The sequence below is a fragment of the Colias eurytheme genome, chromosome 8 (genome assembly GCF_061535395.1).
Source record: "Colias eurytheme isolate Ceu_HAF_F1 chromosome 8, ilColEury1 Martin Lab GWU primary, whole genome shotgun sequence".
Lineage (NCBI taxonomy): Eukaryota > Metazoa > Arthropoda > Insecta > Lepidoptera > Pieridae > Colias > Colias eurytheme.
Window position 1 is genome coordinate 11824834 of NC_142987.1, and position 13899 is coordinate 11838732.

Sequence of the window (13899 nt, forward strand, 5' to 3'; positions counted from 1 at the left end):
TATAACTAGAGCAAATGTCCTTTTTGAGCTTGCATTCTTAACCTTACACAGGAACTCTACAATTAACTGTTTATTTACAAAAACCTTTGCCATTGTCACATTCAATTTGTAAGGTTACGATCTTTTGTATGGTCACAATCAGATCAATATCTTCTGTGATATTGATAGGGTTCTATGAATTATTAACTGATTGATTAAAAACCTACGTAATTATGTTTCTCTACATCTATTATTTGTACGTAATCGCATCTTTGTGCTTTAAAAACATGTACATTACTTCTGAGTGACGTTTTACCTATCCTATTTATTTACATTTAGAGAACACCTGTATCGTAATATCGAAGTACGCGAGAGAAAACACCAGCAGTTCTAGTTGATTATAAACGCATGTTATTCTTAATTCTACATAATATTTAAGTCACACCTCATTCGATTAATGCCACCTAATATTGCTTGAAAATCACGAATATCTAATTCCAAACCATGTTTTGTACACACCCTGCTCAAGCTCTGAATACAAGTTATATTTATCACCTATATGACCTCCTTTGTACATATCGATGTTGATTTTAATATATCTCGAAGACAATAGAAGGAGGTGCGTATGGTAATTGAAAGCCAGCAGTGTTATATCCAAGGATATGTTTATAGTTTAATTATAATCCGTTTTCATTTGCATTAAGCTTATGTACTCTCTTGCATATCTAAAATACTAATTATCTAAAGTCTATGCTATTTGCCCGGCTTAAAGATAAACAAATCTTCATACACAAGGTATTGATTTGAAAAGTTTATCTAGATATCAAATTTAGAAATTAAAGATTTTAACGGATTTTAAACGCCATTTTTGCCAATTTCGCCACTTTGCAGCGAGCGCGCGTGGTCACAGGTCTGACGTCTCCCCGTGAATCTTTAATTTCTAAATGTATAATACTCGTGTAGAAGTGTACACAAGCAAATACTATATAGAAATTATCAAAAACATAGCTCAGATATGCTTAGGTACTGCATTAATATAGAGCAGACACCTGAAAATATTTATTTTCATTAATCTGCTAGTGATCAGTGAAACAAGGAAACACGAAACATTTCTTTTCCACTTCTACATTTTTTTTGTGTGGTGTCTCTCAATGTTGGCCAGAAGGGCTTCTGTGGGTGAACTGAAGGTTCACCTTGGTAGCGACATGCGCAAGGGCGTCTCTCCTTGACGGGGATCTCGAACCTCAGCTTGGGCTGTCGCTTGAGTGGACGAGGCCGGAAGGGCCGTAGTCGGACCAGACACTTCTACAAGTTATTAAGAGTCACTAGCACTTACCATGACTAAAAATTGCATACGAATTCCAACCAACAAAGGCATGATGTCATTACCTTATCAAAATCAATGAATGCACAGCTCATATTATAAGGTACACTATTATTATGCTAAATCTCAGATTAATACCGCCACATGTCACCTAAGGGCTGGTTGAGTAACACTTACGTCACTGAGTATGATCTAATCGTTTGAGTTTGAGTGCGACGCCCGCGGTTACTCCAAATTTAACACTTGATAATCTACTTATATGAAAAGAGTTTAAAGTCAGCAGTTATCGATTTCAAATTAATCTTGGTCTAATGCGTTTGTACGTAATTTAAGGTTGGCTATATTGCAGTGAACTAAATTGTAAACTATTGTTAGATAATTCACATTGGGATTTTTTTATATTCTTCTATACAAGCTTTCCGCCTGCAACTTCGCTCGTCGTGTCTAAAACTTAACAAAGTATATACCTACTCTTGAATCACTTTATCTAATATAAAAACCGCATATGGACATAGGTACAGATATAGACGACTTTTTATACTATGTAGTGATTGAAATGACTTTGTTTTTCACGTCTTGCCCGCTGTTTACATTTGACTGAATTTCATGAAAACAGATGAAACCTTGCAGAAGGATTGGATAGGATGCTACTTTTTTTTTTAAATAGTAGCATTCTATCAACAAGGAGAATATTAAGAATTTTATAGCATATAAAACTGCGGGTGGATGCGTGGAATGTTAATTTATTCAAGAATCCACTTAAATATGTTATAATTAAATTAAAACCATATCCATCGAAGTAATAAAATATACATCAAAACCCCGCTAAAATGAGTGGCACTTTTTATTATTATTACCATAAACATAAATATACATACAAATGATCTATATTACACTAATCATATGGAAATAATACAATGTCAAAGGATTGAGCAATCCCACTTAGTGTTGCCAATGTGGATAATCCTGTTGCACTAAATAAGTTAATTTTATATTTTGTAACTAAGCACTTTCGAATTATTAATAAACTCGATCTTTGATACACGAAGATAAAAAAATATCCTACTTATATTATTATAAATGCGAAACTTTGTGAGGATGTGTGTGTGTGTGTTTGTAACTCTTTCACGCAAATTCTACTGAACCGATTACAATGAAATTTAGCACACATATAGAGGGTAACTTGAGTTAAGACATACGATAGGTTTTATCCCGGAAATCCCACGGGAACGGGAACTATGCGGGTTTTCCTTTGAAAACGCAGGCGAAGCCGCGGGCTCAAATCTAGTTAACTTATATGCTTTTAAGTAATGCAATTAATATATAATTTTTTAAGCATGCGTCGTTTCGATAAAAAAATATTAGCTCTACTTTTTAAAAATAATTCGAATACCTTTAAAATTATCTCTTATATATAAAAATGAATCGCAAAATGTGTTGGTAAGCGCATAACTCGAGAACGGCTGAACCGATTTCGATAATTCTTTTTTTATTATATTCCTTGAAGTATGAGGATGGTTTTTATGTAGAGAAAACGTAAATATGTACCACGGGCGAAGCCGGGGCGGACCGCTAGTTTAGTATAAAAACATGTTCACTATCATCTCAGATTATCATGACTCTATATTTATAATCTTTAAGGATATCAACGAAATGAAACAACATGTACATAAATTAAAAAATATATTTTATTTCATACATTTTAGCAATACTCGATAACTTACAACACAGTCTTATAATACATGTACCAAACTAAAATTTTGCGTGATTTTAATGTACATAGTAAAATATTAATTTGGATTTAAAGCGGGTTAAAAACCCAAAATGTAAGTCTTATATCACAGAAGATCACGGAACTTGCTCGTAGTATATAGTTGCGGTGTGAGGCGTGTCGTCTAATGTCACAGTCTGGAATCAAAGAAAATGTTATATTATCGTAAATATCTACGAAAATTTATTTTATAATGTAAATAAACAAAATACAAATACTAGCTTTACCCGTGGTTTCGTCTGCGGACTATATTACAATTTTGGTCTATAAGAGGTAACCATGTTCTGATTTTTAGAAACAAATATAATCTGTACTGCAATTTAAGATTAATCTTATGGTTAGGGAGCCAGGTGCAAATTTGGTTAACTATTTCCTCTCAAGAGATAATTCGTCAGACGCATGAGAGTATAGTATTATAAAGCCTCGTGAACGTCAGCTGGCGCTCGGTTGGGGGGGTGATTGGTTGTAGCCTCCCACGCACATAGGAAAAAAAATACATTCATTCATTCATTTCCTCTCAGCTAAAAATTTGTCAAATTGTAGCTAACCCAATATCTCAACGAAAAAAAATAGTCAGCTGGTTACAACATGGTGTATTATACGTCAGCTGGTGTCTCGAACATGAAAGTTAAATTTAAAGAAAAATTTATTTTCCGTTATTTCCTCTCAAACAAAAATTTACCTGATGATAGCTTATATGTAACTGTGGATATATATATATGTCAGCTGGCTGTATCTTGGTGGAAAAACCGTCAGCTGATACGGGAGGCTACAACCGCTCTTCCCCCCAACCGAGCTCTAGCTGACGTTCACGAGGCTTCATAATACTATAATTTGATGCATTTTACTAATTACCGCTTGAGAGGAACTTGGTCATAAAATCTGCTGCTGGCTCCCGGACCATTATATATAAAAATGAATCGCAAAATGTGTTGGTAAGCGCATAACTCGAGAACGGCTGAACCGATTTCGATAATTCTTTTTTTATTATATTCCTTGAAGTACGAGGATGGTTTTTATGTAGAGAAAACGTAAATATGTACCACGGGCGAAGCCGGGGCGGACCGCTAGTAACTACATAATATAATCTTTTTCATAATCTAAGTCTAAAATCTATGTTAAATAATATATAATAAAGTACACGTACAAGTGTATAACGGAAAGTGAACTCGTTTATTTTGCAAAAAATCTGCAAATTGTAGTAAATAGTGTTACTGAGTCAAGGTTATGTTTTAGAAATAATGTCAACCGGAAAAATGGCTATTAATAAAGGTTTTTTGAATACTTTTACGTAGTTATGTAGAAATTTAATATGTATTTACTATAATTAATGTAATGGTAGTAATTTATTAGGTATTTAATTTGATTATGTTATGTCTTTCATTATGTCTTATTAAGTTATTGCGAGTATTATAGATAATATTAAGGTTGGTACATATTTTTATTGATTTCTCATACTTTTAAACAATATTTAAATATGTAATTTTAAATTTTTAAATTTAATTTATACACAGAGAAATTTTATCACAATAAATTTATTACATAAAAATAACAAAAAATAAACTATACCACGAAATACAAAAAAAAAGGGATTTATTATAAAAAAAAATACCATAATACATTCTCTATCAGTGAAAAGTCGCCTGAAGTAAGCCGTCTTGCCGTCAGGTAGCTTGATGATCTGATGTAGCACGTTGTCGGATTCCAGCAGATATGTTATTCGTAACTGGAAATTAGGAAAAAATAATGCTATAGTTTTGGGATTAAAATTATTAGAGCCTGGAAAAAGAGTCTGTTTTTAAAGGACTTAGAATCATTAAATACGTAGGTCAATTTGCCCTCGAAATCTGTATATTTATTTTCAGTAAAAAAAGAGAGCTGTTTTCGAGATTCGGATTATAAGAAGAATTAGTAAGTAATAAATTACTAGATTGGTCGTTATAAGGTTAAAGGTATTAGATTAGATATATTTGATGAATGTATGTAATGTAATAGTTTTTAAATTTTTTTAATATTTCTGAATCAGATTAAATAGTTTGATACTAGATTAAGGTGAAGGTGAAGAAAATCATATCCGTACTATCCCTACTATTAATATTATAAATGTAAAAGTAACTGTCTGTCTGTCTGTTACGCTTTTCCGCTTAAACCTCTCAACCGATTTTGATGAAATTTGGCACAGACAATCTTTAGACCCTGAGAAAGAACATAGGCTACCTTTTATCAAAACACCACGCGGGCAAAGCCGCGGATGGAAACTAGTATTGAATAAGCTTCAAATTAAAAACAAGGATTAGGTTTACAGTTTTTTATTGGTATCCCATTATATAATTTGATAATTCAAATTGCATGTTTATCGTAGATATCGAATTTGATTATTCTCCGTAAAAATGACATTCAGTTTTAGATGTTTGATAAAAAAATGCATAAACTCCGTGTGTGTACGTGATCACCTCTTGTGTGTACAAATCTTTATCTAATATATAATCCTTTTGTATTTCTAGTTTCGTGCAGAAAGTAATCATAACTTAATATTATGATATACAAAATTCATCAAATCTCCAAGTTGTAAATACATACAGCCCTTATACCTAAATCCAGGGAGTGTTCTAGGAATGACAATCAAGGGTGGCCCAGAGCTAGATTGCATGACCTATCCGAAACACCCCTACGTGTGTCACGTTTGTATTTCTTTCACGTCGCAAAGGAGCAATTTTATGATATTATGATATTATTTCTATCTAGGTAGAAATAGTAAGGACGCTAAGAAGTGACAGATCATCATCAGTGAAAGCTCCATTTCCAATGAAGCTTCCTATAAAGGCCGAAGTAGCGGGCGAAAAGCTAGTTCTTTTCAATAAGCTTTTTATAAGCTGTAAAAGTCCGTGGGAATTAAGGATTTTGTTTCTCAGTCGAAAATCCAGTCTACCACACCTACATATTGTAATAAACAGTATGTTACATAACATCACCTGTCGTTAAGAACTGTTTACGACAGGCTCCATAATTAATTGAACAATATATATTTAAAATACAATGAGTACGCGGATTATACGTTTTGGGTCAGCGTAATGTATGGCGGTGGTCGGCGTTTTATTTATACGAGGTTTTTATGCTTAATAAATATAAATAAAATAGTATGCATTTTTTTAAATTTATATTTATTATTTATGCTTTGCGATTATCATTGGGTATTGTTAGTTCGTATATATTTTTTTGTAAAATATTGTTTGCTTCAACGCGCTAATCTCAGGCACTACTGGTCCGATTTGAAAAAATATTTGGGAAGGTAATCATCACGATAGGACCAATAAGAGCGAAGAAATGTGGGTAAAACCGCGGGGCACAGCTAGTGGGTAATTTTAGTAAAGCCACAGGAAAATAGTTATAATCAAAATAAAATACGTACAATTTTGAAGAGATTTTTCGTCTTTCAACACTATGAATTACCAGCGTGTGGGTGTGAAATTGTTTTGAAAACTAACCACTTCATTATAAAAGGTTCCATTAGTGGGAGTAATACAATATACACACAGTAAAACAAAGACATATGTCGCAAAGTAGCACTTGCTACGCATAAATTATTTTATTATGTTCATGTGCGTAGGATTCACTTAAATATAATCTATACATATAATAAATCTGTAGAAGGGTCAATTCTGTACATTGAAAATATTGAAAAAATAAATAGCAGGGGGTGTTACTGGATCGATACCAAACCCAAATATGTGATTAAAAAAATTTTTGTCTGTCTGTCTGTCTGTATGTGAAGGCATCTCGTAAAAACTAACGGTTCGATTTCGATGAAACTTGGTATAATTATACCTTATTATCCTGGGCATAAAATAGGATACTTTTTATCCCGGAAAAATACGTAGAAATAAATAAATCTTAATTTTTCCGCGCGGACGGAGTCGCGGGCGGAAGCTAGTCTATAATAATATTATAAAGCTGAAGAGTTTGTTTGTTTGAACGCGCTAATCTCGGGAACTACTGGTCCGATTTGAAAAATTCTTTCGGTGTTAGAAAGCTCATTTATCAATAAAGGCTATGGGGTGAAACCGCGCAGAGCAGCTAGTCTCAAATATTTTGTTATTACTTGTGTAATTGTGTATTTTGAACATTCTTCTCATATTTTAGTGTTAAGTTAATTACTATTTAATTTGGTGATTGGTTTACATTATGTATATGGAGCAAAATTTCCCACGTACTCTTGCGCTTCATTTAAGTAATTTTGTACTTTCAAAAAATTTAGAAATATCTGCAATAATTTTTGTCAGTACTAACAGGTTTGTATTAGCATTTTTTAATCTTAGACATGAGTATTTTTGTAAGAGTAGCGTAAACAGTTGTAAAGGAATTGCAGCACATAAAAATAAAATTACACACAAGGTCTTGGCATTGCGCATCTGATGTTCTAGATTATAAATTTTCATAGATCATCAGAAAGAGCTCATCACACTAAACTACTTTTTCCAAACATATATGAACGCTATGAAATATGTTATTTATATTGTTTATTTTAATGAGAAAATCAGTTTCATCAAAGTTCGTTATGTAGTTTTCGTATAAAATTCGAAATAACACAGGAAGACATACAGACAAAATATCCATATTTTTGGTTTCTGTTTTTTGTATGAAAATTCTACATGAATCCTTTTGCATGCATTACTTTTTATTTATCGGCAAGTTTGAGTAATTTTAATTGCATTTAAAACACACAATCTAAGTTTATTCCATGCAATATTGTATTATCAGTTAGGTAACATTTTGCACCAGTTCATGATGACAGTGAAATTCGATTATCTCGATTGGGGAATGTTTTCGCTTATATCCGAAAATTAATGAAAATATTTTAAAGTTAGTTAAGTAAAATGTTTTCCATTATTATACATAGTATAAGTTAAAAGGTATAGTATCAGAAATAACATTATTCTATATAATATATATATTATTCTATAATTATATAGAAATATTGAAAGCTAAGACAAACCGTCACTTATGTATTTTCGACTCAACCACAAGTGCATACATTATTAAGTTAACTACCGGTACTTACAATTGTCTACTTAATAGTTAGTGAAGTAATAGATACGTCATAACTCATAACATATCAGACCGGGCCTGTACAATAATCTGCATTTCCATTTAACAACTTTTAAAGGAATTTGAAGTCCACCCCTAATATATATTCTTCCATCCTCACCTTGCTGCCGTCCCTCCTCTCCCACTCCTGCTCCTCGCCCAGCTTGAAGCTGTACGAGAGATGGCGCGCCTCTATCCGCAGGTCCACCTGGAACGTGTGCTCGTCCAGCCGGGTGAAGCACACGGTTGGTGCGTACCTCCGAACGTGGCTATGTGGTGACATCCTCACCTTGCTGCCGTCCTTCCTCTCCCACTCCTGCTCCTCGCCCAGCTTGAAGCTGTACGAGAGATGGCGCGCCTCTATCCGCAGGTCCACCTGGAACGTGTGCTCGTCCAGCCGGGTGAAGCACACGGTTGGTGCGTACCTCCGAACGTGGCTATGTGGTGACATCCTCACCTTGCTGCCGTCCTTCCTCTCCCACTCCTGCTCCTCGCCCAGCTTGAAGCTGTACGAGAGATGGCGCGCCTCTATCCGCAGGTCCACCTGGAACGTGTGCTCGTTCAGCCGGGTGAAGCACACGGTTGGTGCGTACCTCCGAACGTGGCTATGTGGTGACATCCTCACCTTGCTGCCGTCCTTCCTCTCCCACTCCTGCTCCTCGCCCAGCTTGAAGCTGTACGAGAGATGGCGCGCCTCTATCCGCAGGTCCACCTGGAACGTGTGCTCGTTCAGCCGGGTGAAGCACACGGTTGGTGCGTACCTCCGAACGTGGCTATGTGGTGACATCCTCACCTTGCTGCCGTCCTTCCTCTCCCACTCCTGCTCCTCGCCCAGCTTGAAGCTGTACGAGAGATGGCGCGCCTCTATCCGCAGGTCCACCTGGAACGTGTGCTCGTCCAGCCGGGTGAAGCACACGGTTGGTGCGTACCTCCGAACGTGGCTATGTGGTGACATCCTCACCTTGCTGCCGTCCTTCCTCTCCCACTCCTGCTCCTCGCCCAGCTTGAAGCTGTACGAGAGATGGCGCGCCTCTATCCGCAGGTCCACCTGGAACGTGTGCTCGTCCAGCCGGGTGAAGCACACGGTTGGTGCGTACCTCCGAACGTGGCTATGTGGTGACATCCTCACCTTGCTGCCGTCCTTCCTCTCCCACTCCTGCTCCTCGCCCAGCTTGAAGCTGTACGAGAGATGGCGCGCCTCTATCCGCAGGTCCACCTGGAACGTGTGCTCGTCCAGCCGGGTGAAGCACACGGTTGGTGCGTACCGCTCGAACATGGTTATGATCTCTTTGGTACCTGTAAACAACTGGGGTTTAGTTATTAATAGTAAGTACCTGAATAAGAATAATGTCTTACTAGAGGCGAATGCCATGTAAATGTATGTCTTTCGCTGTTTTAAATTGTAGGGCTTGTCACAAGTTTTGCTTATGTATTTTTTTTCTTCATTATTTTACTTTTTGTGGTCGTATAATTTTTTCTTAATGCGATACAACATACGAAGTAAATCTAAATGTTGGAGAAATAACTCCCGAGTCACAGTTAAAACTAGTTCGGGAGTCCGGCTCTATTGTAAGTTTGCAAAAATAATTTTATTTATTTATTTGTCTTAGAAATATTCCCTTTCATAACATATTTGATATTTTGAAGGCCTAATACAACATATTACCAAATAGTTACTACGTAACTTATACATAAAAACGTCCAAAACATTAATTGAACAGTCATCATTATTTATTTTTATTCTTAACACTGAAACGTCTGCTATGTTTATTTTATAGTCTGACGTGGTTTGAATTTATTCCTCAATATAGGTGATTCTAGTCACGCGTTGTTATACAAATGAATCATTTCAAGTTAACTATCTTACGAAACAAGAAAATTATGGCTCTTGTAGTTAGTCATGTGTTTTGTTTTTGTTCTCAACACAATGTCCATTTTCATTGTTATCATTAAATGTAAATATTTAAATTAGTTTAGAAATTAAAAGTATTAAAATTACGGATGTTTATATTTATTTATTAATTACATAAGTTATAACTATTGTGTTTTTATATGAATCATGTGAAGTCAATAAAATTGCATATTTTATGAATCAATAGATATCAACAAATAATAGATTACCTAAGTATATTGGTAGATTTTCGGCATCGCTAACGAAACAAGACAACTTTTATGTCATAAGCATATTATGGTCATAAGTAAATAATTGATTAAAAACATCATCAGATATTAAGTATTTCGTTTACCACTAATTATAAAAATAATAACAAAACACACACAAATAAAATTTGTTCCAAATAAATAATTTTTGCATCCTTATTTTTTATGTTTAAAGGTACAACGTCTGAATTTGTCAAATGTAAGCAGGTACGCGAGGAATTTCCAATCATATACATATACGTACGAATACAAAACAAAAATCACTCACTAGATTCCTTCACTAGCTCTTCTATGTTTTCACATCGCGTACGTTTATAGTTTTTGCCGGAAAACGACATTTTCAGCAACAACAATTGCTGCGTGGTCGAGCGCAAGTCGCGCAATACCAATCATGTGTATTTAAGATTACAGTATAGCAGCGTCACTTTATTAACACAATGAGTCGGCACGTTTTTCACACTGATATTTTATCTATTTTCATCAATATCTCCCTTTTGATTATCGGAGGTGGGCCTCTTGCACGCTACCACTCGCTATCTGATAAGGACGCCGTTATTCACTTTGCCGTGAAGTTGGAGCGAGATGCTTATATCGGTTTGCAGGAAAAAGCGTGTGCACTGGACTTATATTAACTCTACTCTCTTAAAGTACATATATGAAGATTAAAAATAGGTATAATATAATCGTGTCGTTTTCCTCAAAGTGATGTGGCATTAATTAAAAATATTCAAAATAAAGCCGGCGTAATATGTGTTTTGTTTTTACTTTCATAAAGAAAAATTATCACGGATATATTATGTTATCGTAGTAGTTTTTATGTGAATAAAAATGTGTTATCAAAATTCAATTAATTAATTTTATCTTGTATACGTTACGTTACGGATTATACGTTTAAATAGCTTGATAGCTTGACTCTTATTCATAGAATACTGCATCGTCTATTGCTTATTAGACTGCAGATGTTTAAAATTGACATCATCATCAGCCCATATATTATGTCCCATACCTACAGGTTCAGACAACAGTCCACCACGCTGGCCAAATGCAGAGATTTGCAGATGTCACATGTCGCATGATAAACTTTTGATTTTTTGACATACCTCACGATGTTTTCCTTCACGTATTCGAGTAGTGGTGATGTTATCCACATGTGCAGATTAATCGAAAAAATTAAATTATTCTCTGCACGTTTGCCGGTCTTGAACCTTCGACTTATCGATTTTAAGTCCGAGGTCCTCACCACTGAGCCTCTCAAATCTCAATGCTCGATAATAGGATATTTGCGATTTAAATAATAGGTGAAAATATTAATAGAAGTTGTTGGCACCGTCCATCTTCTTATTCGACTATGATATTTAGGGAACAGGAAAGGTACTTTTTAATGCATAGTTGTTCATTTCACTGATTCATGTTTCTTGTTGGCAAGCCTCTGAGGAATAGAGCTTTTATCGAAATAAGGTCACATCACAGACATATAATAAATATTTTTTAATAACAATAAATAAGATTTAAATATTATAATAGAGTCAGAGAGTTTAAATCACGTTTAAATATTACATATTCGCTGTGAAACTTAAGCTGCGTGTGCCATACTCAATCGCTCCGGTGTGAATGATATCGAGGTGATATCTTCTTGCATAATAGTATTATGAGGAATTAAGAATTAGTAATATGCAGTAATTGCAAAGCCTATGTGAATATCACAAATAGAAATCCATGATTTTATCCCTGGAGAGAATATGAATATAGATATAGACAGGTATCCTGCTGAAAGGTCATTTTTATTTAAACTGCTAGGCTTTGAGGCCTAGCAGTTTAAATAAAAATGACCGTTAGTACTTATAAGTTATACTTATACTTAAATTGTTGAAAATTATCGTATTTTTTTAGCCTTTTCACTAATCCCAGGTTCACCAAAGTTAAAAAGGACTATAATTTAAACCTAATGTAACAATCAAAACAATAAGTTTTTTTTCATTGTATGTGACATGTGACGTGGTCACTACCTAAAGCATTAGCAACATAAGTACCTTTCTAGCGATGAAATTTTTTTGCAATCGATTCATTACTTCCAGAGGTTACTTCATACAAACAAACTTTACCCCATTACCCTACAAATTGAGACATATCTAAAATACATGTTTATCCATCGGCGGAAGCAGGTAAGGCGTGATTCATTACAATCGTCGATATTATATTCCGGATCTTATTCACAACTTGATCTATTAGCGTATGATGTAAGACGTAACTGATAACCATGTCGGTATCGATAGAACTATGTTTGTAGATAAAGTTGGTGCATATGACGAATCCTAATATCCTATTGACGTTATAAACGCGAAAGTTTGTAAGGATGAATTGAAAATATTTGCTCAATCTCATGTCAGCTGAAGGCATCTGTACAAAATTTGGTACAAAGATAGATTAAAGTATTTATCTAAGATAGTTTTCACTTTTTCAAGCGCGTTATCTGCAATCTTTGGTATGCATTTTGCTTCATATGCAAATATGTAAGTCTATAATATTATGAATACGTCTGTATATAGCGATGGAAGATCTACGACCAAATTTTGTTAGGAAATGTAAAAATATCCAAAAAGCTTTATTTTTTTTAAAGTATGTTTTTTAATTGAAGTTGGCAATTAACGCTTGCGGTGCGAAATACATTTTTTTCTCTTAAAAGTAGCTTGTTTTTTCAAATTCTGAAACGGCAATAAATACCATTGCATTTCGCAAACGTTAATTGATTTTCAGAGTAAATTCTTTAAATGTCCAAGTCGAGATTTATTGCGTGCAAAAAGTTCGCTGTCAGAAAAAAATAACGTCAAAGGATTACGACATATGCGTAAGAGTGACATGAAAGCATGCAAGCTCCAGTTACGAGTTACGGTGAGCGCGCGGCCTTCAGCGGCCACCACCGTGAGGGCGGGGGCGCCTATGAGTGTGACCGGCCGCGGCCAACCCGCCACTCGTACTGCGCTGTTCAAACAACCAACGCGCTTCCAAAATCAAAATATAGAATTCGCGTCCGGAATGACAGATTGATTTTTTTTAAACATGTGGCTATGGTTCTTGTTGGGTTTCGCCGCGGTGTGGTCGGCGGACGGTGCAGGCGCGGGCGCCGCGCGGCTCGCCTGCTACGTGGAAAGCGCGCGAAATTCTGACTTTACGGAGTGCACACACCTCGTTTACGCGGGAACGGCCAGAGGAGACAAACTCGACGCTCTTCTGAAGGACTACAGAAAACATAATCCCAAATTGAAAATTATTGTGCGCGTCACAAACGAGGATAAGGTAAGCTTTTTGAGATATTCCAGAGATATTGGTTATATACTGCACTTTTTACTGCTCTAAAATTGCATTGAGAACGTTCCTAAAATTTCTTCTTTCAAATAAAAAACAGAACAAAGACTGTGCTACGCATCTTGGAAAAGCTGAAATTTCAGTTTAATTCCAAAATAAATATCAGATACTAAAGAAATTTATTTTTAATTTATAATATTATTCTCTCATCGAAACTAAAAAAAAAGTCCTCTTTTGGAAAACTAAGAGCATGGTTTCTACCGTAGTATATTATTAT

The 13899-nt window shown here is 35.2% G+C and overlaps 2 protein-coding genes across 2 annotated transcripts in view; one reads left to right on the plus strand and one right to left on the minus strand.

The window, feature by feature from the left end:
• Positions 1-3020: 3020 nt before the first annotated feature.
• LOC149906817 (cellular retinoic acid-binding protein 2-like) lies at positions 3021-10827 on the minus strand. The gene is made up of 4 exons (XM_090105012.1): positions 10588-10827; positions 9289-9455; positions 4687-4800; positions 3021-3211 (listed from the first exon to the last, which is right to left on the minus strand). The coding sequence occupies exons 1-4, from the start codon at positions 10655-10657 to the stop codon at positions 3152-3154; spliced, it is 411 nt and encodes a 136-aa protein (XP_089961138.1). The 5' UTR covers positions 10658-10827; the 3' UTR covers positions 3021-3151.
• Positions 10828-13263: 2436 nt separating this feature from the next.
• The window catches only part of LOC149906818 (uncharacterized), a 32902-nt gene continuing 32266 nt past the window's right edge, over positions 13264-13899 (plus strand). The window contains exon 1 of the mRNA XM_090104990.1: positions 13264-13613. Coding sequence (XP_089961116.1) covers positions 13377-13613 — 237 coding nt within the window. The 5' untranslated portion in view covers positions 13264-13376. The remainder of the gene's footprint in view (positions 13614-13899) is intronic.

Bases quoted from the DNA above. Each gene is read 5' to 3' on its own strand.
- LOC149906817 (XM_090105012.1), bottom strand. From the start codon at position 10,657: ATGTCGTTTTCCGGCAAAAACTATAAACGTACGCGATGTGAAAACATA. The intron at 9,456-10,587 runs GTGAGTGATTTT...AGTTGTTTACAG, and splicing joins AGAGCTAGTGAAGGAATCTA to GTACCAAAGAGATCATAACC. The intron at 4,801-9,288 runs GTGAGGATGTCA...CCTAATTTCCAG, and splicing joins AGAGGAAGGACGGCAGCAAG to TTACGAATAACATATCTGCT.